This window comes from Cydia amplana, chromosome Z (assembly GCF_948474715.1).
Source record: "Cydia amplana chromosome Z, ilCydAmpl1.1, whole genome shotgun sequence".
Lineage (NCBI taxonomy): Eukaryota > Metazoa > Arthropoda > Insecta > Lepidoptera > Tortricidae > Cydia > Cydia amplana.
In genome coordinates, this window is record NC_086096.1 from 34,477,922 (window position 1) to 34,503,540 (window position 25,619).

Genomic DNA, 25,619 nt, shown 5'->3' on the forward strand with positions numbered 1-25,619 from the left:
ATATTATAGCGAACAATATTTCATGTTCATGATCTCGAATTTAAGACTTTAGCTTAGATTTATGGCGTGCGGCCTAGCGCGCGTTGCCTCTATGAGGAGCTGTCAAAGCGCTTTATATCTGTATGCTTTTGATGATGCGGATCAGCATTCTTATCCAGCGGGGCAAGCGGGCAGCCTGGAGAAGGGCACCCTACCGCACTTGGTAGGTCACTACACTCACTACCAGGATTTAGGGCTAATAATTTATTTATAAGTTTTTAATACCTTTAAACGAGCCATTCTTGTAAATTTATTTATTTATTTATATGTATATATATTTCGGGGATCTCGGGAACGGCTCTAAACGGATTTAGATGAAATTTGCTATATGGAGGTTTACGGGGGCGCAAAATCGATCTAGCTAGGTTTTATCTCTGGGAAAACGCATTTTTGGGTTATTATATGTTTCCCGAGCAAAACTCGGTCTCCCAGACATTAAGTTTTTAATTTAAGTGTTTTTATCATGTTTCATATTTAAACTTACAGATGTGAATCACCAGCAGAGTTTTTGGAGAGGTGTGGTTTTCTTATTTCCTGTTACCAACCTGAAACACCATACCTACTTAAATATCAGAAAATAATAAAGTGAAGAAAATTAAATAAAGTTGAATGCTTAAAAACTTTAATGTTTTATTAAAATTAAACGAAAAAAAATGTGTAAACTGAAATAGATCTAATTTTTTTATTTGTAGTTGAATAACATATATGTATTTAATCTCCTTTAATTAAAAATCATCTCTGAGTAGATACATATTAAACAATAGGTACTTTTAGGTCTTGGTAGTAATGTTAGGTCTTATGACCTACTGTATTTGACTATATTACTTACCAAGACCGAAGCCTGACCTGTCAGTCACCAACTATTTTGATGCTCTTTGTAGGTAGCATCAAAATAGTTGGTGACTGACAAAGTTACCAAGTTACTAAGGTAGTAGGTACCTATATAGTAGGTAGCAGTAGCGCAATATTTAGTCAAAATATTTTGACTAATTTAGATTACTTTTATGCCAAAAAAGTAATACAAGCTATTCATGTTCCACTTAGTAATAAAATACGGACTTTTCTGAATATGTGGTTTACGAAATGTGTTAAGAGCCAACAGGAGTGGTCATTTCTCCATACAAACGTACTCGACTGTTTCCTCCGTGGGTTTTGAAGCTAGAGCAATGATTTTTTTAACACAGATTAATATTGTCAATAACGGTGTCGGACCGTTTTGCTTTTTTTGATATTTTTGTTTTTTAAGGCGCTAGAGCCCTTCAAAAATGGCCAAAATGGCCTAATTGACTATGCCGCAATGAGAGGCGTGGTATTCAAAACTGATATCAATTAGCCAAAAAAGCAAAACGGTCCGACACAGATAATTTCATAATCATTTAGATTTCCAAATTTGGTTACGATTGGTTAAGTTTTGGAGGAGGAAACAGTTAAAAGTAAACAGGAAACAGGAGGTTTCGTACTCGACCTCGATATTTGAGATTTTTACGCAGGATTTTTCACCTTGTCCTTATCGCATTAGTTTTAGGTGCCGCTTCCGTTAGCGAGACGGGTATATTTACCTAAAATATTTAAATCTCAGCTCCAACAGGAGGCTCTTAAGGTACAACTTGTGGTTTATTAACGTGGTTTAGAAATAGGCAGCTTGAGTTGAGAGAGGTGATGAGTAAATTGTTTAATTTTTTTACAATTTTGAGCGTTTATAGGAGAATGTGTGGAGCAAGCATTATTTGACGTGTAGGTGTGGGTTCAACAAAAAGATCGCTTGTCAATAAGGCATTCTTGCTGTTAAAATTCAATTATTAATAGCCTTTATCGACCATCAGCAATGTAGTCCCTTTTTGATTGATGGAAATTGTCACGTAAGTTCCACTACTCGCCGCCGCATCGCCTACAGCGCATTCGTTGGTCTATCGCTCACAAGATGTCATTAATTCATGTAAACTTACGTACTGAAAAAAAAAAGTTTTACTCTTTGCTATAAATTACCCTTTCGCACGTCAAAAACTCCAAGATGGTGCCGAAGGTCATAGAGAACCAAGTCTACCTTTGGAATCATTACTTGTCAAAATTTGACATTAGCAATCCACAGTTAGGTGACAACCAAACCAAACCATTATAAACCTTAAAGTAATAATAAAACAAAGTTGTTTTTTGTTAAATTATTGTTTGTACCAAATGAACTTCAGCACTTGATGAACTTCAAATGAACTTCAGCAGTTGAATTTCAAATGACGCGAAATCTGACAGTTGCACATGTCGAATAGGGGCCCAGGTTACAAAGCGGTTGCACTTTATATGTAGAATTTAAAAAATATATATATTTGAGCCTATATACCTACGTCCCACTGCTGGGCAGCACAGGCCTCCTCTCATGCGCGAGAGGGCTGGGGCTCTAGTCCCCACGCTAGCCCAATGCGGATTGGGAACTTCACATACACCTTTGAATTTCTTCGCAGATGTATGCAGGTTTCCTCACGATGTTTTCCTTCACCGAAAAGCTAGTGGTAAATATCAAATGATATTTCGTACATAAGTTCCGAAAAACTCATTGGTACAAGCCAGGATTTGAAAGTCGGCCACCACCGCTTATAAATATGTATAATTTATTTTTAAATAATGGCTTTATTTCTCATATAAATGTAAATAATCCGGCAGTTCGCAAAATTCGGCATAGGCGGAAAAAATCAGGTGCCGGTTTACCAAGCGCCGACTGTATCCTTATTCGAAATCAGAAAATAACTTTCATAGCTCTACGTCTTAAAAAATTGACAATTGACTGACGTATTCGTCTGTCAGAACCGTTCTCGTTTCTCGTATTCTTACATCGGCGCTTGCGCAACCAGCGGGAGTGACCGGGCCCCGATCGAAACCACTCTTAAACTGGACTAAGTGGTTTCAAGCTTTTACCGGTTTTAGACCGAATGGAGTGTGATGAAGTTTTGATTGTTGAAAGGTTTTGTGAATGATAATTGGGTCGTGTGCTGAATAAGATGTGATGTTTATTTTCTGTTCTTAGGGTAGATACGTGATCGGTTCTTATTATATAGGATGACACATGTTAAGGAATGAATCCCTAAAATCTCATAGTAGAGGCATATAATATTATACCTTTAAACGAGCAATTCTTGTTTATTTATATACATATATATATATATGTTTCCCGGATCTCGGAAACGGCTCTAACGATTTGGATGAAATTTGGTATACGGGGGGTTTTCGGGGGCGAAAAATCGATCTTATCTCTGGGAAAACGCTAATTTTTGAGTTTTTATGTTTCCCGAGCAAAGCTCGGTCTTTCTGATATTGTATATAATGTTAAGAAGAAAATCTCCAATTAACCTATACCTACAATTCCAAAAATTGGAGTTAGACAAGCGTTTTATAACAGTAGACTGGGCTGTAACCGCGAAAAATGAAGTCCGTAAGTTTCGAGTATCTAGGTATCTCTATCACTCTAATTACGCCTTAATTGGAGTAAAGAGAAAGATAGTAGGCCCTCTGAAAGCGTACTTAACAAAGGCGTTTTGTATATCTAGTGATAGCTAATAGTAGACAATGCAAAAATAAGTAAAAACGTAATCTGCATCTATGTAAGTACGCGGCGTTATATGGAGATCGAAACTCTTCATTCATTTATCTCATTTAAAGCTAGGCTTCTAATTTTTCGCATGTAGCATAAATGGAGCTGCTAGATCGCTTGCCGTGTAAGTCTTGATCGATCGATTTATTTTTCTAATAATATTACTAAACACCATGATTCTGCACAACTTTGGGAACAAATCAAATTATGTTATTAAATATTTTATACAAAACATATAAATACTCGAAAATGCGCGTTTTCCCAGAGATAAAACCTAGCTAGATAGATTTTTCGCCCCCAAAAACCCCCATATAGCAAATTTCATCGAAATCGTTAGAGCCGTTCCCGAGATCCCCGAAATATATATACATATAAATAAATAAATAAATATGCAAGAATTGCATCTTTTAAAGGTATTATATATAGATAGATAGATAGATTAGATAGATAGATTAGATAGATAGATAAATAGATAGATAGATAGATATCATATATTAAAGAAAAAGTGACAAAGCCCTCCAGTTGTGAAGGCCGGATTCGGACCGGCGGATTCACTTTTTCTTTAATATATGACATCTATTTCAGTTTACCATGATTCTGCTTCACTATAACAACAGCCAGTAACAGCCGTTTGAAAATTCATTCAGGTTTACGTACTCTTTATGGTACTCTTGCATGACAAACTCCAACTCCAACTCTGTCATTTTAATGGCTGTTAAGGCTTTAGACGTAGTGTGAGTGTGACAGTGTTTATAATTTATAAGTAGTGCAGTCGTCGGTTATTCAAGTTTCTTAGGATCGGTTGCACCTAACTAACCGTCTGTCACCGTTAAAACGTTCGCAAAGTTTTATTGTAGGTATGAGAAGTTATGGGGAGTTTCATAGATCTCTGCTTTGTGACGTTGATCAGTCTGTAATTGTGGCTGGTATGTCCTTAGTATAGTCATAGAGAAAAAAATACATAGAGTGCTCACTCCATACATCAGTTCAGACTATTAATTTCAGTATCTACATCTAGCATCGAGTAGCGGAACTATCAGTACTGCTACTTGACAATAGATGTAGCACCGACCGGAAAGTCTTATCTCAACAGCATAAGACTTTCCGGTCGGTGGCGACATCTATTGTCAAGTAGCAGTACTGATAGTTCCGCTACTCGATGCTAGATGCTAATAGTCTTTTTGGTACTAAAACTGATGTATGGAGTGAGCACTCTATGTATTTTTTTCTCTATGGTATAGTAGTTTTCGATACCATAGGTCGTAGTCCTGTTGACACTAGATGGCGCTAGTAGTCTTGTAATTGAAGATGGCATTTGAGTAGAAGGTGTAATAGTAATTTTACGGATTGAAATACAAATACCTACCACTTTCTGAATTTGACGAACTCGAATACGAATAGGCTGTGATTATGGTACAAAATTAACTTTGCAGATGTCCTTATACACTGACATAGTTACCTACTAACTGCAAATAATAATTTTCCTTCAAAGACACTGTACTACAAATTCAATTTTTAGTGCACCGCACAAACTTTGTTCGCGGTACAGTTATGGGATCACATCGGTCTTGCAAATCAGTTAAATGTGTTTTTTTTCTTAACTTGTGCCATAAAACCGGTAGTCGGTTGTCAAGTAGGTATAAATGTCGGCAGGAGAATCGAGGGGAATGATTTAAAACGCACTATTTTCAAAATCTTACAATAATTACTACACGTCATGAATTAGGTACATGTTGTGTGCGTGATTTCAACTCAGAGGTCTTACCACGAAAAACGAATTTCGTTATCTGCCTCTCTGTCGCTCTTCCATATTCGTGCGATAGATATGCAGTTACAACGAGATTTTGATTTTCATTTTTCCCAGTAGGACCTCTTGTGCTCATACCGAAGAGTATACGATTCAAAGTTATTGGTTTTAAGTACCTATGTATTTTATGGTACAGTTATAAATGTCATTAAAAACTTGATATTATTCATTCAAATATAAAAAGTTTGTAGATAATAACCACTAGTACATATCTAATAATAACAACTCCATTTTCCTCTCTGTTCAGATTGCCACTAGTTCATGTCCGGACGCTAGTTATAGGATTACCTATGAACATTTCTCAAATAAAAAATAAATACACAAATTATAAAATTAAATTTATTTAAGTACAATTCTAAACCTAATAACAACTACGGCACTTTACGCTTTCTTGGGGACTTTGTTCTTGTCAAGTTGGGCTCCTTCGTAGAAGTTTTCACTGGAACAAAATAAATAACATTTTAAAATTACCCTTAATAATTGTACCTAAGTGTCCTAAGAAACTCCAAGTCAACTCGCCTAAAGGATGACTCACGCTAGACCGGGCCCGGCCAGGGCCGAGGCGTCCGACATGTATTTTTCTATGACGGCTGATCAGTGATCACGTGGTGCTTCCATAGAAAACGAAGCGAAAGAAATAGAGAAAATACATAGATTGCTCACTCCATACATCAGTTTTAGTACCAAAAAGACTATTAGCATCTAGCATCGAGTAGCGGAACTATCAGTACTGCTACATCTATTGTCAAGTAGCAGTACTAATAGTTCCGCTACTCGATGCTAGATGTAGACACTGAAATTAATAGTCTAACTGATGTATGGAGTGAGCACTCTTGTCTTATTATATTTGTCTATGGCGCTGGAAGCTCCGGCCCGGTCTAGCGTGAGTCATTATTAACTGTGCCAAGATTATCTGAGATAGGCGAATGGGATCCGATGAGCAAATTTTAAGTAGATTTTAAGTTTCAGAGATAAAAGGTAAAAATTCCACGCGATGGCCATTTCTTCCATCGCAAGTTTCGCACGGCGCGCCATGTCTTTTGGACCCTTCTAGTTTCCTGGCTTGACGCCCCCTCTTAACAACAAGCTCTAATACATAGGCCAATAAGTAACATCCCGAACAACGGAACAATAATTGTGTGATCCTGACTTCTCTCTCAAGAGCAAAATTAAAGGACTTTTCCCAAGTGATGTTTGTGAGACGCAAATCTTATGAGAATAACATAAATTCTCTTTATGTCTGTACTTTATTTATAAGTCCTCTGATTGCCGATTTCTAGCGCTAAAGATGTATAATTTCTGGCAGTCCACATGGGGTAACATATCAGTTAGCCGAGTGGACCATCAATGAACTATAATATTTTTCATATAGCTTGGAGTAAGTACATCTCCATATAAATAACCTCTAAACGCAAAATCGTATTGAGATACACAGCTGTCACCGTAACCAATGTAAGATGCCATAGAAAAGTGTGTATAATGTAGGTGTACCTACGTATAAATATGTTGCCACGACCTAGTAGGGTCCATGACTGTACTTATTTCATTTTAAGAACATCTGTAATACCATGGTTTGCAATAAATAAATGATTATGATTATGTGAAGAATACTATAAGAGTATTCGGCAAAGACTACGATTTGACACTCACCATCCCTGGACCTTCTCAGGCTCATCACACATGAACGTGTCCTCGTTGTAGACCTTGCCGAACGGGCAGCTGCCCTTCTGCGGCTGGACTCCGTTCCGGCAGATGTAGAACTTCTGGCAGTCTTCGGGGTGGGGGAAGGTGGGGTGCGGGAGCGCGCGGCCGTTGGGGCCCATCACGTCGCCGTCGGGGCAGGTGAAGCCGTCATCAAGGACGTCTGCGAACACGAACGATATTTGAGTAAAGAACTGGATGAGTGCAGTGCATGTCGGTCTTTATACGATCACCACTTGAGTCTAGGGATATTAAAGTATCATGCGTCCACTCGTCATACCCAATGAATTCAAGAATAATGAGATTTTAAATGTATTTCCTGTGCATTAACCATTTATAGTAACTTGGTTATGCTGGATGTAGGATCTAGAATACCGTACCCATATTGAGGTGATCGCATTGGTTATATTTACGCTCTTCATCCATTCATTGCTTTTCCCTTGATCGGCGCAGACGGGTAAGGGGGGTTCCACTTGGCTGTGGATCAGGGTCTAGCTAGAGTACGTACCCTTAGTAGGGTGGTCGCACTGGCGGTTGACGGACTCCTTCCAGTCGCAGTTGGAGCTTTCCTCATCGAAGATCAGGCCTGGCGGGCACGGGTGCTCGTTGGGGACACCGTCTGAGCAGTAGACGAACTTGTCGCAGGCCTGGGGGAATTATACCGTTATCAGCCTCAAGTAAAAGAGTACCACATTGACAATTAACCCCTGGAGCGCCCCAGAATTACCGTAGTATGGAACTCCTATACTAGTTACTAGCACACGTGTCTTGTTAGGGCGCTCCACGGATTAAAGACGCGTTGTTCAACATTGTGATCAATGTTTAGGGTTATTTTACTTTGGACGAGTTGGAGTGTTTTTAGATCTAGCGTACCTACTCCTATTATAAAATTTTAAGGTATAGTTTGGTCATACTAACCATGACAACAAAAAATTTAAGCAGTTAATGATACATCATCCTCGTGTTCAACTGTTCATAGGCCAATCAAATTAGATCCAAAAAAAGCGTTTTGAGGAATTAATTCCGAACAAGCTGATTTTTTTTCTTGAAATCTACGAAAATATCTTATTTGATTGATCTATCAGCAATCGTAATAAATGTGTTTCAAATTCTAAAATGTATCCAATAAGCTAAGATTATCTTTTGCTCTTCGCTACAAGATGTCGCTAGTGCCGTTACAACTTATATAAAACATATGTTGTCTTTAACCTTTTAAATGTTTTCCTAATAATTACCTGTGAGTCGGGATGCTTGAAGTAACCATTCTGACGGGGGCAGTCCTTAGTAGGCTGGGGCTCCTCTGAAAATGTTAAAGGAATGACGTTAAGAGCTAATATGAAATAATATTGATGTCTTTAAGAAATTATGCTTTCGTGAAGATATGAATCCCCTTCGCTTCAATCTTATGGTGTGGCCTGTTGTTTCGTTTTACATGAGCGAAAGGCAGCATATACATACAGGCCATTTTGAATACAACAGCGATATTTTTTTTGCTGAACGTTATATATATCGCTCTTAGGCCAAGGACTGTACTTCTACTCCCTACTAGATGTCGCCAGTAGTTGCTGTTAAGACGTTAATTCCAAAGACTTGAAAGTTTATACTTTGGAAATGTTTGCAAATACTTACGCAGTTCTTTCCTGTCCCCGCAGTCCACATTGGAGGGGATGTCGCATCGCTCCTTATTGGGGTTCCCGTCCATGAACACCAGGCCATCGGGACATAGCTTCGCTTCCGAATTGCCTGTGTAAAGAAGAAACGTGAGAACGGGTTAGGAATAATAGGCCTTGTCTTAACTGAATAGATTTGTTATTCGACTGAACAGATCCGCCATCAAAAATGTACGAATGGCGTCGAGCCGCTTACTTTTGCCTTAGGACAAATGCTAAGTCTTTTTAAACGTATATTTATGGTTTGACTGACTTGTTATTAATCTCGCCTAAAGCCCTTGCGATTGCATTGAAATGTATTAAAACATAATCAGTAAATAAATAAACTATGGCCACTATGGACAACATTTGTTGTCATAGCGGTTCCACTATATTGCGTTTAGACTATTATGGGCAGGTTAGACAGTAATAAAGTAAAGTACCTACTTATTTATTATGATTAAAACAACAACTTTATACTTTACATAGAAATCCCGCAATCTATATATATAAATGCAAGTGTCCTGACTGACTGACTGACTGACTGACTGACTGACTGATTCATCAACGCAGAGCCGAAACTACAAAAGCTAGAAAGTTGAAATTTGCACACTAGGTTGAATTTGTAAAGTGTACAAGAGATAAGAAGCGATTTTGAAAAATTCAACCCCTAAGGGGGTTAAAAAGGGGATGAAAGGTTGTATGGGGTGCAAGTTTTATTTCAAGCGAGGAATTTGAAACTTTGTAAAAATGTACTATATTAAAAAACAAGAAAATTAATTTCTGCGTTTTCGAAAATTCATCCCCCAAGGTGGTGAAAAAGGGGTTGAAAGTTTGTATGGAGATCAAATATTTTTGTGAGTGTTGGACTTGAAACTTTGTATATGGGGATATTATTATAAGACGGGAAAAGTAATTTCAGCGTTTTTGAAAATTCATCCCCTAACAGGGTTAAAAAGGGGTTGAAAGTTTGAATCCATTACAAATGCTTTGAAACTTCTTAGGAAGGCATAATAGCCGATGACAAAAAAAAGTAATTGCGACGTTTTAGGTAATTCAACCTCTAAGGGGGTAAAAAAGGGGATGAAACTTTGTCCTGGGGTGCAAATTTTATTTTAAGCTAGGACATTGAAACTTCGTAAAAATGTACTATATTAAAAAACAAGAAAATTAATTTCTGCGTTTTCGAAAATTCATCCCCCAAGGTGGTGAAAAAGGGGTTGAAAGTTTGTATGGAGATCAAATATTTTTGTGAGTGTTGGACTTGAAACTTTGTATATGGGGATATTATTATAAGACGGGAAAAGTAATTTCAGCGTTTTTGAAAATTCATCCCCTAACAGGGTTAAAAAGGGGTTGAAAGTTTGAATCCATTACAAATGCTTTGAAACTTCTTAGAAAGGCATAATAGCCGATGACAAAAAAAAAGTAATTGCGACGTTTTAGGTAATTCAACCTCTAAGGGGGTAAAAAAGGGGATGAAACTTTGTCCTGGGGTGCAAATTTTATTTTAAGCTAGGACCTTGAAACTTCGTAGAAATGTACTATATTAAAAAACAAGAAAATTAATTTCTGCGTTTTCGAAAATTCATCCCCCAAGGTGGTGAAAAAGGGGTTGAAAGTTTGTATGGAGATCAAATATTTTTGTGAGTGTTGGACTTGAAACTTTGTATATGGGGATATTATTATAAGACGGGAAAAGTAATTTCAGCGTTTTTGAAAATTCATCCCCTAACAGGGTTAAAAAGGGGTTGAAAGTTTGAATCCATTACAAATGCTTTGAAACTTCTTAGAAAGGCATAATAGCCGATGACAAAAAAAAGTAATAGCGACGTTTTAGGTAATTCAACCTCTAAGGGGGTAAAAAAGGGGATGAAACTTTGTCCTGGGGTGCAAATTTTATTTTAAGCTAGGACATTGAAACTTCGTAAAAATGTACTATATTAAAAAACAAGAAAATTAATTTCTGCGTTTTCGAAAATTCATCCCCCAAGGTGGTGAAAAAGGGGTTGAAAGTTTGTATGGAGATCAAATATTTTTGTGAGTGTTGGACTTGAAACTTTGTATATGGGGATATTATTATAAGACGGGAAAAGTAATTTCAGCGTTTTTGAAAATTCATCCCCTAACAGGGTTAAAAAGGGGTTGAAAGTTTGAATCCATTACAAATGCTTTGAAACTTCTTAGAAAGGCATAATAGCCGATGACAAAAAAAAAGTAATTGCGACGTTTTAGGTAATTCAACCTCTAAGGGGGTAAAAAAGGGGATGAAACTTTGTCCTGGGGTGCAAATTTTATTTTAAGCTAGGACCTTGAAACTTCGTAAAAATGTACTATATTAAAAAACAAGAAAATTAATTTCTGCCTTTTCGAAAATTCATCCCCCAAGGTGGTGAAAAAGGGGTTGAAAGTTTGTATGGAGATCAAATATTTTTGTGAGTGTTAGACTTGAAACTTTGTATATGGGGATATTATTATAAGACGGGAAAAGTAATTTCAGTGTTTTTGAAAATTCATCCCCTAACAGGGTTAAAAAGGGGTTGAAAGTTTGAATCCAATACAAATGCTTTGAAACTTCTTAGAAAGGCGTAATAGCCGATTACAAAAAAAAGTAATTGCGACGTTTTAGGTAATTCAACCTCTAAGGGGGTAAAAAAGGGGATGAAACTTTGTCCTGGGGTGCAAATTTTATTTGAAGCTAGGACCTTGAAACTTCGTAAAAAGGTATTAAATTAAAAAACAAGAAAACTAATTTCAGCGTTTTTAAAAATTCATCCCCCAAGGTGGTAAAAAAGGGGTTGAAAATTTGTACGGAGATTTTTTGAGAGTACGGGACTTGAATCTTTGTATTTGGGGATATTATTAAAATACAGGAAAAGTAATTTCAGCGTTTTGTAAAATTCATCCCCTAACAGGGTTAAACAGGGGTTGAAAGTTTGAATCCATTACAAATGCTTTAAAACTTCTTAGAAAGGCATAATAGCCGATAACAAAAAAAAGTAATTGCAACGTTTTTGGAAATTCAACCCCTAAGGGGGTTAAAAAGGGGATGAAAGTTCGTCTTAGGGTGCAAATTTTATTTTAAGCTAGGAACTTGAAACTTTGCAAATAGGTATTAAATTAAGATGCAAGAAAACAAATTTCAGCGTTTTTAAAAATTCATCCCCCAAGGTGGTAAAACATGAGGTTAAAAATTTGTACGGATATCAAATATTTTTGAGAGTAAGGGACTTGACTCTTTGTATTTCGGGATATTATTAGAAGACAGGAAAAGTTATTTCAGCTTTTGGTAAAATTCATCCCCTAACAGGGTTAAACAGGGGTTGAAAGTTTGAATCCATTACAAATGCTTTGAAACTTCTTAGAAAGGCATAATAGCCGATTACAAAAAAAAGTAATTGCAACGTTTTGGGAAATTCAACCCCTAAAGGGGTTAAAAAGGGGTTGAAAGTTCGTCTTAGGGTGCAAATTTTATTTTAAGCTAGGAACTTGAAACTTTGCAAAAAGGTATTGAATTAAGATACAAGAAAACAAATTTCAGCGTTTTTAAAAATTCATTCCACAAGGTGGTAAAACATGAGGTTAAAAATTTGTACGGATATCAAATATTTTTGAGAGTGTGGGACTTGAATCTTTGTATTTCGGGATATTATTAAAATACAGGAAAAGTTATTTCAGCTTTTGGTAAAATTCATCCCCTAACAGGGTTAAACAGGGGTTGAAAGTTTGAATCCATTACAAATGCTTTAAAACTTCTTAGAAAGGCATAATAGCCGATAACAAAAAAAAGTAATTGCAACGTTTTTGGAAATTCAACCCCTAAGGGGGTTAAAAAGGGGATGAAAGTTCGTCTTAGGGTGCAAATTTTATTTTAAGCTAGGAACTTGAAACTTTGCAAATAGGTATTGAATTAAGATACAAGAAAACAAATTTCAGCGTTTTTAAAAATTCATCCCCCAAGGTGATAAAACATGGGGTTGAAAATTTGTACGGATATCAAATATTTTTGAGAGTGCGGGACTTGAATCTTTGTATTTGGGAATATTATTAGAAGAAAGGAAAAGTTATTTCAGCGTCTGGTAAAATTCATCCCCTAACAGGGTTAAAAAGGGGTTGAAAATTTGTATGGCGTTCAAATTTTATTTTAAGCTAGGAACATGAAACTTCAAAAAAATATATGTTATTAAAATACAAGAAAACTAATTTCAGCGTTTTTGAATATTCATCCCCTAAAGTGGTGAAAAAGGGGTTGAAAATGTGTATGGATATCAAACATTTTTTCGAACGCGGGACTTGAATCTTTGTATTTCGGGATATTATTAAAATACAGGAAAAGTAATTTCAGCGTTTTGTAAAATTCATCCACTAACAGGGTTAAACAGGGGTTGAAAGTTTGAATCCATTACAAATGCTTTGAAACTTCTTAGAAAGGCATAATAGCCGATTACAAAAAAAAGTAATTGCAACGTGTTTGGAAATTCAACCCCTAAGGGGGTTAAAAAGGGGATGAAAGTTCGTCTTAGGGTGCAAATTTTATTTTAAGCTAGGAACTTGAAACTTTGCAAAAAGGTATTGAATTAAGATACAAGAAAACAAATTTCAGCGTTTTTAAAAATTCATCCCCCAAGGTGGTAAAACATGGGGTTGAAAATTTGTACGCATATCAAATATTTTTGAGAGTGTGGGACTTGAATCTTTGTATTTTGGGATATTATTAGAAGACAGGGAAAGTTATTTCAGCGTTTTGTAAAATTCATCCCCTAACAGGGTTAAAAAGGGGTTGAAAGTTTGTATGGAGTTCAAATTTTATTTTAAGCTAGGAACTTGAAACTTCGTAAAAATATATGTTATTAAAATACAAGAAAAGTAATTTCAGCGTTTTTGAATATTCATCCCCTAAAGTGGTGAAAAAGGGGTTGAAAGTTTGTATGGATATCAAACATTTTTTCGAACGCGGGACTTGAATCTTTGTATTTCGGGATATTATTAAAATACAGGAAAAGTAATTTCAGCGTTTTGTATAATTCATCCCCTAACAGGGTTAAACAGGGGTTGAAAGTTTGAATCCATTACAAATCCTTTGAAACTTCTTAGAAAGGCATAATAGCCGATTACAAAAAAAAGTAATTGCAACGCTTTTGGAAATTCAACCCCTAAGGGGGTTAAAAAGGCGATGAAGGTTCGTTTTAAGGTACAAATTTTATTTTAAGTTAGGAACTTGTAACTTTGCAAAAAGGTATTGAATTAAGATACAAGAAAACAAATTTCAGCGTTTTTAAAAATTCATTCCCCAAGGTGGTAAAACATGGGGTTGAAAATTTGTACGGATATCAAATATTTTTGAAAGTGCGGGACTTGAATCTTTGTATTTGGGGATATTATTAGAAGACAGGAAAAGTTATTTCAGCGTTTTGTAAATCCCCTAACAGGGTTAAAAAGGGGTTGAAAATTTGTATGGATATCAAACATTTTTTCGAACGCGGGACTTGAATCTTTGTATTTCGGGATATTATTAAAATACAGGAAAAGTAATTTCAGCGTTTTGTAAAATTCATCCACTAACAGGGTTAAACAGGGGTTGAAAGTTTGAATCCATTACAAATGCTTTGAAACTTCATAGAAAGGCATAATAGCCGATTACAAAAAAAAGTAATTGCAACGTGTTTGGAAATTCAACCCCTAAGGGGGTTAAAAAGGGGATGAAAGTTCGTCTTAAGGTGCAAATTTTATTTTAAGCTAGGAACTTGAAACTTTGCAAAAAGGTATTGAATTAAGATACAAGAAAACAAATTTCAGCGTTTTTAAAAATTCATCCCCCAAGGTGGTAAAACATGGGGTTGAAAATTTGTACGTATATCAAATATTTTTGAAAGTGCGGGACTTGAATCTTTGTATTTGGGGATATTATTAGAAGACAGGGAAAGTTATTTCAGCGTTTTGTAAATCCCCTAACAGGGTTAAAAAGGGGTTGAAATTTTGTATGGAGTTCAAATTTTATTTTAAGCTAGGAACTTGAAACTTCGTAAATATATATGTTATTAAAATACAAGAAAACTAATTTCAGCGTTATTGAATATTCATCCCCTAAAGTGGTGAAAAAGGGGTTGAAAGTTTGTATGGATATCAAACATTTTTTCGAACGCGGGACTTGAATCTTTGTTTTTCGGGATATTATTAAAATACAGGAAAAGAAATTTCAGCGTTTTGTATAATTCATCCCCTAACAGGGTTAAACAGGGGTTGAATGTTTGAATCCATTACAAATGCTTTGAAACTTCTTAGAAAGGCATAATAGCCGATTACAAAAAAAGTAATTGCAACGTTTTTGGAAATTCAACCCCTAAGGGGGTTAAAAAGGGGATGAAAGTTCGTCTTAGGGTGCAAATTGTATTTAAAGCTAGGAACTTGAAACTTCGTAAATAGGTAGTTAGGTAGTAGGTTTTATTACTGAAAATCTTCTAAGGGGGTTTAGAGGGATTATATCGAGGACAATTTTATTCAGTTAGGGGCTTGAAACTTAGTAGGTTGTGAAAGACAAGTCTCATGCATTGTATAATATTAATAATTAAGAAATGATTAACCGTCCTACCGCAATCTCTTGCTGCATAATGTTCTAAGCTAATGTAGAATATATAACCACCAATATACAAATCCACGCGTACGAAGTCGCGGGCAACAGCTAGTACTCTTATAACAGTTTGTCTGCAGGAATCGTTTATAGTACGACATAAAATAGTAGAAATTACATGAAATGGAACTAAAAAATCCATACTAAATGATTGCCATGTTTAAGAGCCCATCAACGTGCACACTAGCGCCACTGCTAAATAATCGTGACTATTTAAATTTAACAAAAGATATTGAAAAAAGGAGGCCGCTACGTACTGTATCTTATATTAAAGTACCTTTTGAATACATCAAACTAGTTTTTATGTTGCTGGATTCGTCGATCTATGAACTCAAAACAAAAACGGTCGTTTTATCTTTAGACGCATAGATTGACGAATCCAGCAACATAAAAACTAAGTTGATGTAATCAAAAGGTACTTTAATACAAGATATAGTACGTAGCGGCCCCCCTTTTTTGAATATATTTCGTAAAATTTACATAATCACGATTATTTAGCAGTGGCGCTAGTGTGCACGTTGATGGGCTCTTAAGCATTTTACGTCAAAAATGTGACAATTCCGTAGGAAGTGGCGCCCTCAATAGTTTTCTACAATAGGGTATTTTCCTACTAGTCAAATCAGTTACTTTTTTAGAACTGTCAAAACGATTTGCTAATATGGAAATTATAATATGTACCCTATTTCTAGTCGGACTATCAGTGCATCCCTACTGGCATTAATAGGGGCACTTTCAAAAATATATATACCGCGGCAGTAATGCAGGTGCAGTCTGAATCCGAACTTTGCTTACAGTGACAAGCCGTCCTAGATATATGTCACAGGAAAAATCTTGTCAGCGCGTTCTAGCAACGACGCTTAGAAGGATAAGCGACATCTAGTGTGCTATTGAAAAACTTTTACCTAATTTTAACATTTCATTCACTTAAAAATAGAAATATGTTTGAAAACAAATAAGGAATAAGGAGCAACTTTAACAAAAGTATGTAAATAAATAGTTCTGTAATTTTATTTATATAAAAATCATGAAATGCGGTTCAATTCTAATTGATTTTAGTATGTTACTGGTATATATCTACAATTAAACTTTATTGCATTTGAATTCTTTATTTTACTATGTATTTAATTATCTAGTCATAAACACACAACGTTACAAACAGCACAAGTTACGCACAAGAAATTGCGTAAACGAATTATAATATCAATTTCAAATAATTCCAATGCCAAGTGCAATTCGTTCTGCTCAATAAACCGCTGGTAAAAATTCCTCAGCCATTTTCGCAGCAACAGTTTCTACATACAAGTAAGTGACATAGGGCTATTTGGCTACGTAAACGTTGTCGTAACGTAGTAATAACGTTATTTTGTTCATTTCAACGGTTATTGTGCATTATACGCGTGATCCCTGATCAAGTATATTATGGTACTGCTCTAGAGTTCATAGACACACTGGTTAATGAGTAAAACGGTCGTGTAGTCGGAAAGTAATTGCGTTGCACTGTGTAGAAACTAAGTTTTCACACTCTATTTGCGGTAGTAAGCACATAGTTAAATGGCGAGACCGCAAGTTTTGACACTACGAACGTTGAATATTTTTACATGCTAAATGATATGGCAAACAGCTAATAGAAAACTAGTTTGGATAAAGCTCACACGAGATGAATTGATAATCTGAGGCACTTCCGTAAAAAACGTATATCGAAAATTCGTTATCTGTTCTCGAATATACTAGAGCGATAGAGAGGCAGAATTATATACAGTATACAGTGCTCATCTCTTATCTTGCACTATCGCACGATGTCAAAAAGTAAGTTGCTTAAATGCTATATCTTGTCGCTATCGACGTTATAAGTGCGCTAATGATATTACGATTTACGAGTATTTTTGGTGGGATTATGATTCTGCAGAAAAAGAGTGCTACGCAACAATGAATTAAAGCGATTATCGGAGAATGACTTAGTTTCGCAACCACTTTTATTTTACGTTCGAAGACGAATTATCGAGTATCATTACAAAATAAAAATTATTTGTATATATCAAAGTATAAATAAGTATAGATAGATAAACCATGGACACAAATACAGTCAAAGTCTTTATATTTGTGGGACTGTGTGTCTTGCATTAGATTACTTAGGTGGGTACTTTTTAAAAGATAATCTAAGTACAAGGGGGCCTTTTAAAAGGCTTTAAGTCTTCGGCACATAGGCGCGTTTTCCGGGCGGCGCGTGAGCGGGGTGTGAGCGTTTTGTATGTAAAAGCGCCGCGCCCGGAAACGCGCCTGCTGTGTGACGAAGCCTTTACAGAGGTAGGAGGTAAAAGTATACACAGTACTTCCGAGGTCGACTGTACATTGGAATTACCTATTAATAACGTCAATAAGTACTTTCACATACCGACAAGTTAACCTTTTCAATCACGTTACTGACCTTTAATGCACTTGTAATAGAGGTCACATTGGTACGGGTCGGGGTAGAAGCCGCTCTTCTCGGGACATTTGAATTCTTGCGCTGAAATAAAATAAATAAGTACATTTTAGAGAGTAAATCATCAATATTAAGAAAAAATAAGTGTACCGCGAACAAAGTTTGTGCGGTACACTAAAAATTGTAATTTTCAAAATGCTTATTTTTTGTTGTGTAATGTAAGATCCGTAAGGACTCCGCACCGTGCCTAATTTAGTCTCCCAGCAGTGTCGTAACCGAGTTTCCACTTCTAGCTAATAAACGTGTTTAAAATAATTTAAGAAAATACCAGAGACCAGTAAAAAATGAAGACGGTAACCTTACACTGACACGTTAAGTTGGCAAAAAGCCTAGAAGGCTATAGGCATTACTACAGTGCATGGCGTGGGCGTGACATAAGAAAGTCTGGCGCTGGTAAGGCGCCATTCATTTAATACGTAAGACGATTGAGGGTGGACCATGTCTTATATTTTCTTATAAGGAGGTGGAAGAGAGTCTTGATAGTTCTTACTTAATCAATAAAATATAGGCGCGAAAGGTTTTCGTCCCCTAGCAAATTTGAATTTCGCGCCTGGTTCTACTGACTAAGTTGTTTGACAGACTATATTAAACAAAGAGAAAAAAAATTTAATAATGATGGGCTTTCTTTGGTGAGGTACCATACAAGTTTTTTGTAACTTGTAGCAGATAATTACCATAGGTATATTGTGAAGCCTGTATTGCTGTACGTGAATTCATTGGCAGTATTGCCATGTAACGTATTTTTGAATGCTTACGGAATCAATAATGAGATAAAAACTTCATATATGTACACAACGGAAAATTACCGCTAACTGTAACATACGCACCTGAATTAAATTAGTTTTACTTCACTTATTTACTTAGTTATATTAAATTTTACAGGCCGTGAGTATTAAACGGTTCATAATTGTACCTAAGTTTATTTTTAGAGGTTTGTTTTCATTGTTTATAGTTCCCTATTCCCTATGGAACTATGTACTTGCAAATTTCTGTACTTATCTTAAAGTATCCGCGTATTTCCGAAGTAAATTTGCAGTCTCTCAAAAAAACAATTAGGACGACCAAATAAACATTACCTCGACGAGACTCAACGAGTTTCACGCAGACGAAGTTACGTACCGTATGGTAATATAATATTGAGAACAAGGGTGCAGCTACCAATGTGACTCATATTTTGTTACCTAACAATGACTAAGACATTAGGAAAACGAGATAAACTTTAATTTATATTCCAGAGGCCTAGCAAATACGAAAATCGCTATCGACGAAACGCTATCTGTCTCTATGGCACTAATATGGAAGAGTGGAGAGACAATAAGCTTTTCGTTTCGTTTTCTACAAACGACGTTAACGTTGTGTGATTGTTTAGTAATTGGTTCTATTAAAGGGTCCAATAGTCAGTTTACCTACCTATATGATTTTATACGAAAGTTATTCTAAGTTAATTATTTTGTTTGTTAATGAGGCAGAATGGCGTAGATGTACGAATATTTGCTGCTTGCAACTATATACCTCAATCATATTGTACTCAGAATATACTTTTTACTACTTAAAAGGTATTTAGAGTTCGGCAAAATGTCCTTCTGGCGCGCCATGACACCATATCAAGTCGATTCGTGGTCGATATTCGTGACAACACTCAACAGTTAAATTGGCCTTGCGACACTGGCAGTTAAGAAATTACTGAAGCGTTTACTGTGGTTTACAGTACAACACCTTTGTATGGTGCTCGCTTACACGCCGTGTGGTAACCCAGTAATGTACGCCAAGTAGGGAGAGGAGAGGGAGGAAAATGGGTACAGCAGTGACGAGAGTCAATTTTGTCGTCAAATGTCGACCGCGCGTCAAAATGCAGGTGTTTTACTGTTGGTATTCAACAGTACTTAAATTAACGCCTACGAGTAAAAGTAAGGCTACTGTTGATTTATTTATTTACCTCATGAAGATTTTAAATTGTTATAATGTGAGCGTTATAACAAACGACAGGGTTGAGTTGAAGAAAGGAGGGGAGGCCTTTGCCCAGCAGCGGGACACTAAACCAGGCTAACGAAAAAAAAAATTAAAAAAATGTGGGCAACTTTTATTATGAAAGAACCCCTGAAAACGCAAAAAATAGGAGAGTCGCGTATCTACATAACATCTCATACTTATCATCAACTTAGATAAAAACATTTTTTTTATTACTTCTGTAAACCATTTTTTGGTGAGATGTAATTTGATGAATTAACTGTGAGAAGGATTTTTTTTAACTAATTTAATTAAACGAACACCTCTATTACATATGTAGACATCAACAGAACTCGTCATCATAGCATATCGTGCGACATTACACAATAAAGTCGTGACAGAACCCAGTCGAAACGAGAAACACTCGAAAAAACGCCCATCACTAGGATGTGAGCGTGAGTGAAAGGAGGACGACTCGATTAGTTCGTTCGATTACTAATCGGCTCATCGGTTAATGCTCCGCTAAAGGTTGTGTAGTCCTTTGACCTTATACGACTATACGTGTCGTTTTGTTATTTAGAGTTCCGAGTGACTGATAGAGTGGTAATGCATTTGATTATTCAAGTAACCTTTCAGTTAAAGCAAAGTTTGCCATGACACATCGTAACAAAGAGACATCCGATCATTGTTTAAAATTAGATAATAAAACGAATGATAGAAAATAACAGGATAACGATTTTCTCTTGTGATGCCAGAAGTTCTTATCTTGCATTGTTGAAAAAAAAATGGCATTATAAAAGAGAGTTCATAATATTTATCCTCGGTGAACCATCTGCTAAAGTGCAATTAAAATATAGCTTTAAGAAAGCGATGCTATACAACAACTATCACCTTTGTTATATGTATATATGACCTTATATAACCAGTTTCTTATATGACCAGTTGTAGGTAATTATTACCTATCGTTTGACCTTTATATTTGATTTCCAAAATGGCTTCTCTCCGAACGGGTCAAGCAAGTATCCTCGACTCCTATAGTTTTTACTAGATTTATCTAAAAAGTACAGTTTAGTGCAGTGGTTCCTAACCTTGGGGTAATTACCCCCGTGGGGGTAAAACTGGTATTATACGGGGGTAATAAGCTAACCTAATTTAACAATACAAGAAACGTACACGTTTTATTTTTTATTACCATTGGGAGGAGGGGTAAAATCAGGTTCCCTAGTTAGTCATAGGGGTGACCGGACAGAAAAGGTTAGGAACCACTGGTTTAGTGTATTTATAAATGACCTCTAAGATTACCGCATATTATGATGGATACACGCGATTGTATATTACCTGATTAGAAAGCGTTTCCGATCGAGGAGGTTAAGTAACTCCATTTACCAATATAGTAAGGAAGTGGTACCCGTATAGGGCTAGTATACATTGTAGTCTGTAGTCACGAAAGGAGTCCTGGGGCCTTATTCGATATGCCACTTTTGACGTCGCATGTTGAACTTCATTTGAATCTGAACAATCGTGGGTTGTCGAATAGGTAAAGATCATCACCTATCAGTGAATCTCATGTCAACAAATTATAAACCTTAAAGTAGTAAAACAAAGTTGTTTTTTGTTAAATTATTGGTTGTACCAAATGAACTATCCGCACTTGATGAACTTCATATGAACTTCAACAGTTGAATTGAAGTTGACGCGAAATCTGACAGTTGCATATGTCGAATAGGGGCCCTGTTATGCAAATAATATGAACATATACTTAGACTGAAATAGATGTCATTTATACGCAATAAAATGATCAATTGTTCCAGTGCCTTTCGCCTCGGATATCTTTAGTTTAAGTACCTACGTTTCATATGGTAGTGGTTTTACTTTCAAATAACTCATATCAAAATGTTTATTGACATATATAGCCCCTTATTAATAAAACTTTACGAGCCTCAATTAGTTAATTTATATTACTTACAAATACATAAGTCAGAATTAATCACTCGTCATTGAGACAAACGATTGTGATTAAGACAAACGATTTATAACTAATGTATCGCCAATATTACCTAATTTTATTTGTCTCATAATTAAAATATTAACGAGAATAACTCGGGAGAGTGACAGTTTGAAGAGTTTATGTGAACGAAGTCGCGTGCAAAGGCAGGCAAATCATCATCCGTACAAAATCACTAAATCCGCATTCCTACAGACTACAATAACTCTATAGTCAAGTCTTAAACGTTTTATTTACTTTTAATTTTGTAATTTCATAATATACAACGTTATTAGATCCTAATAGTTCATGGGACATGGGGCTGCCATGAGTAATTAAACTCTGAACAATTGAAAACAGTATTTCTTTGTAACATTGGCTATACATATACACTGAACAATCCTAGACTTTTTTCTTTTTTTTTTAAATAATAATTAAAGGTCAGAAAGTAAATTAAAACCGTTCTAACATGGTAACCAAACATTGAAGTCTCACTCTTCGTCGCTCTAGTTTTGTAAAGCGTGCTGTGGTAAGTATTTTTTTCCGTAATAACTCCTATAATGACATTTTATTACGCACATTAAAGCTCACCTCGGACAATTATAGTCAGTTGCCATTGCTAAAACCAGACGGAGAATGCCGCTTCATTTATATTCAAGGTGATTAAATACTCCCAAACTAGCCCCCGCGAAGGTACCTACCTTAAGGCCCGGGCCTGTTTATTCAGGGTGAAACACGAGTCGTGATCGGAAAAAATCCAATGAGTATACATAAACAGCAATGATGTATAGGCTCATCACAAAAAAGGTTTAAAGGTCTCAGGTTAGTGGTCAGATAAGGACTATAAGGAGACACCACAGGCACTTAATTATTTATTGGTAAATTATACGCCGTGGTGAAGCACTAGAATAACGTATTTTATGTAAATTAATAACAAATGTTAAAGAATTGTTAAGTAACTACCTTATGAGTGGAGTAAACATCCCATTTTTATTTCTTAATAATTTATTTATCCTTTTCTAACAATTTCAAACTTGCTACCTCTATTTGGAATTACTTAAACTTAATATACTCGTACACTTGATTGAAGAAGTCAAATAGGACGGTATTTTGCACTGGGATTACCATGTATGTACATACACGTGCAATATATATTACTACAATAGCACTGACATACATACTCATGTGTGTATCGAACGGTCATGGATAAACAGCTTTATACCTCCTTACATACTGCTGTTACTAGTACTCTACTAATAAACCTAATTTCCTGTCGCAGGTTGTAAATAAATATAAGTTATATCTAACATTTCCTGTCGTATCATAAATATATATTGGCTGCCTACTTAGAATTTCATTGCACATTTAATTAACAATTGTTGTAATCGTTTTTGTTAAATATGTCTCATAACTCAAGCAATTTGTTGTAATTAAGTGAACACGAAATATTAGCTTGTGCAATTAAGTTCTACGGCGAGTTTTGTCACTACTAAACGCTAATAAACGGTTTAGGGCTCTCTCTATTTAATTAAATATATTTTTAAATCCTTTTAGATATTGAAGTTTATATTTTATATCCATAAGTAGTGTGACTACTTAAAAACCCAAATCAAAATATTTAATAAAACAATTTGATTTGTCCTCTAAAACTTAGATATGATACGAGATATCTTAATGGCCAAGTGATACGAAATATCACTTAGTGCCTAAGTGATATCTCGAGTTTTCAGAACAGACGTAAAATTATACTGTATGTATCTGACTTTAAACTTCATGTATTTTCAAATGACTTTTACTACAAAATTCTTTCTTTGAGGCGATACCTATATGATGTTTACAAAAGACCTAAAATCTCATTAAAATTGGAAAGGCGAATAAGTGCAATCATGTTACATTAATAACGATAATTACTGTATGAATTATCATCAGGTTAAGTCACCTATTTTAATATTGTACCTATTTAAAGAAAGTTTAGTTTCCCACACCACAGAAAATCGCGACAGACAGTAAAGTAAAAACCGGCCAAGTGCGAGTCGGACTCGCGCACGGAGGGTTCCGCACCATCAACAAAAAATAGAGCAAAACAAGCAAAAAAACGGTCACCCATCCAAGTACTGACCCCGCCCGACGTTGCTTAACTTCGGTCAAAAATCACGTTTGTTGTATGGGAGCCCCACTTAAATCTTTATTTTATTCTGTTTTTAGTATTTGTTGTTATAGCGGCAACAGAAATACATCATCTATCACGGTTCGTGAGATACTGCCTGGTGACAGACGGACGGACGGACGGACGGACAGCGGAGTCATAGTAATAGGGTCCAGTTTTTACCCTTTGGGTACGGAACCCTAAAAACTGTTTACCTTTGTCAACACCAAATTACCAGCATACCTTCTCAATCAAGTTAGCTTTTTTACCTCTTATTGTGTAAAAAATGTGGTGGCGCTACCGCGCTAAATTCCCTTTCGGCATTGTAGATTCTGTGCGGAAAAAGAATTCGTAAGTCGTAAAATGTATGGGATCCAGTACATTCTACGGTTCGAATCTTTTCTACCCGCACAGACACTGTAAACTCAGAACTAACTGGCCACCGAGACAAAACGCTGACATACATTGACATAATTGTCAACTGACATAACACATTAAGTACATAACCCAACGAACGATACGTCTTAGTGACACTGGATGAAACTGAGCTTGAATACCGGTATCCAAGCTCAGATCCTCACTCCTCCAAATTCAAAAGCAACAGTACGACAAAGTTTATCAAAATGTCTACATAAATGTCAAAAATGTTGCAGATTTACATGAGAACAAAACACACTGATTAATTACCTTTACGGCTAACTAAATCACAAAATAAATAAATTGCTAATTATTAAATTCGCATTGCTTTGCTTTTCACGAAATCAATTCGGAAGTATTAAAGTAAATATCACAATTTTAATGACAAATAAACTTACCATATACGCACGCCAAACTGGCCACTATGAAAAATAAACTCTTCATTGTGACAGGAAAGTTAAAAATGTTTTTTTTTTTATTGTAGTGCACGTGTGGCTCTTGTCAGAGGTCGCGGTGCATTGCCAGTGCCTGCGCCGGCTTCGACAGCTGCCTTCGCCTACGCCGCATTCCAAAAATAAGGCTACAATACATGTTAAACGTAAATTCACTTGTTTCACTTTTACCGTAAATGTGTAATAGCCTTTATGTTAACGATAGTATTAAGGAACTGGAGTCTTAATGGATATTATGAAATGTTAATAGTTTCTAATAGAAATTAGCCTTAAAACTGGATGTAATTCTTTGTAATTATTTATTGATCCTGTCTAGTAATTACGCCGGAAACGTTTACGTCTTTTAACTAATAAATACATTAATTGTTTATTTAACTTTATTGCACATTATAAGAATAAACTGCAAATGGCGGACTTCTACCAGTCAACCAGTTCATAATACTTCACATACACAGTAACTCATAAAGACTTATACCTACTCGAATTAAATAGACTTACATATATACATAACTTCATGTACCCAGAATAAAACATACTAAACCTACTTTCTTTTTTTGGGTCCCGTAGCCAAAATGTTAAAAACGAAACACTTATTGTTTCATTATAAATATCCGTCTGACCTTATGTCACAGTATCTACATAGTTCAGAGGTTAAAATGCATATAAAAAAAATTATTGCTAAAATGCGACCGGATTCCGATTTATTGCTAGAACAAACAGGCCGTGACCAGACTGACACACAGAAGAAATAATTTTGACTAAGTTTTCAGTACCGTCAGTGCCTATT

General features: G+C 35.8%; 1 protein-coding gene across 1 annotated transcript; it reads right to left on the reverse strand.

The window, feature by feature from the left end:
• Positions 1 to 5,747: 5,747 nt before the first annotated feature.
• LOC134661790 (protein obstructor-E-like) lies at positions 5,748 to 24,934 on the reverse strand. Its single transcript, XM_063517979.1, has 7 exons — positions 24,779 to 24,934; positions 17,830 to 17,910; positions 8,757 to 8,870; positions 8,363 to 8,427; positions 7,636 to 7,774; positions 7,077 to 7,290; positions 5,748 to 5,865 (listed from the first exon to the last, which is right to left on the reverse strand). Exons 1-7 carry the CDS (start codon positions 24,822 to 24,824, stop codon positions 5,808 to 5,810), a joined length of 717 nt encoding a protein of 238 aa, XP_063374049.1. The 5' UTR covers positions 24,825 to 24,934; the 3' UTR covers positions 5,748 to 5,807.
• Between the last annotated feature and the right edge of the window lie 685 nt (positions 24,935 to 25,619).

Coding starts and splice junctions, on each gene's coding strand:
- LOC134661790 (XM_063517979.1), bottom strand. CDS start 24,824: ATGAAGAGTTTATTTTTCATAGTGGCCAGTTTGGCGTGCGTATATG. Junction 17,911..24,778: donor CAGTTTGGCGTGCGTATATG/GTAAGTTTATTT, acceptor ATTTTATTTCAG/CGCAAGAATTCAAATGTCCC. Junction 8,428..8,756: donor CGGGGACAGGAAAGAACTGC/GTAAGTATTTGC, acceptor TAACATTTTCAG/AGGAGCCCCAGCCTACTAAG.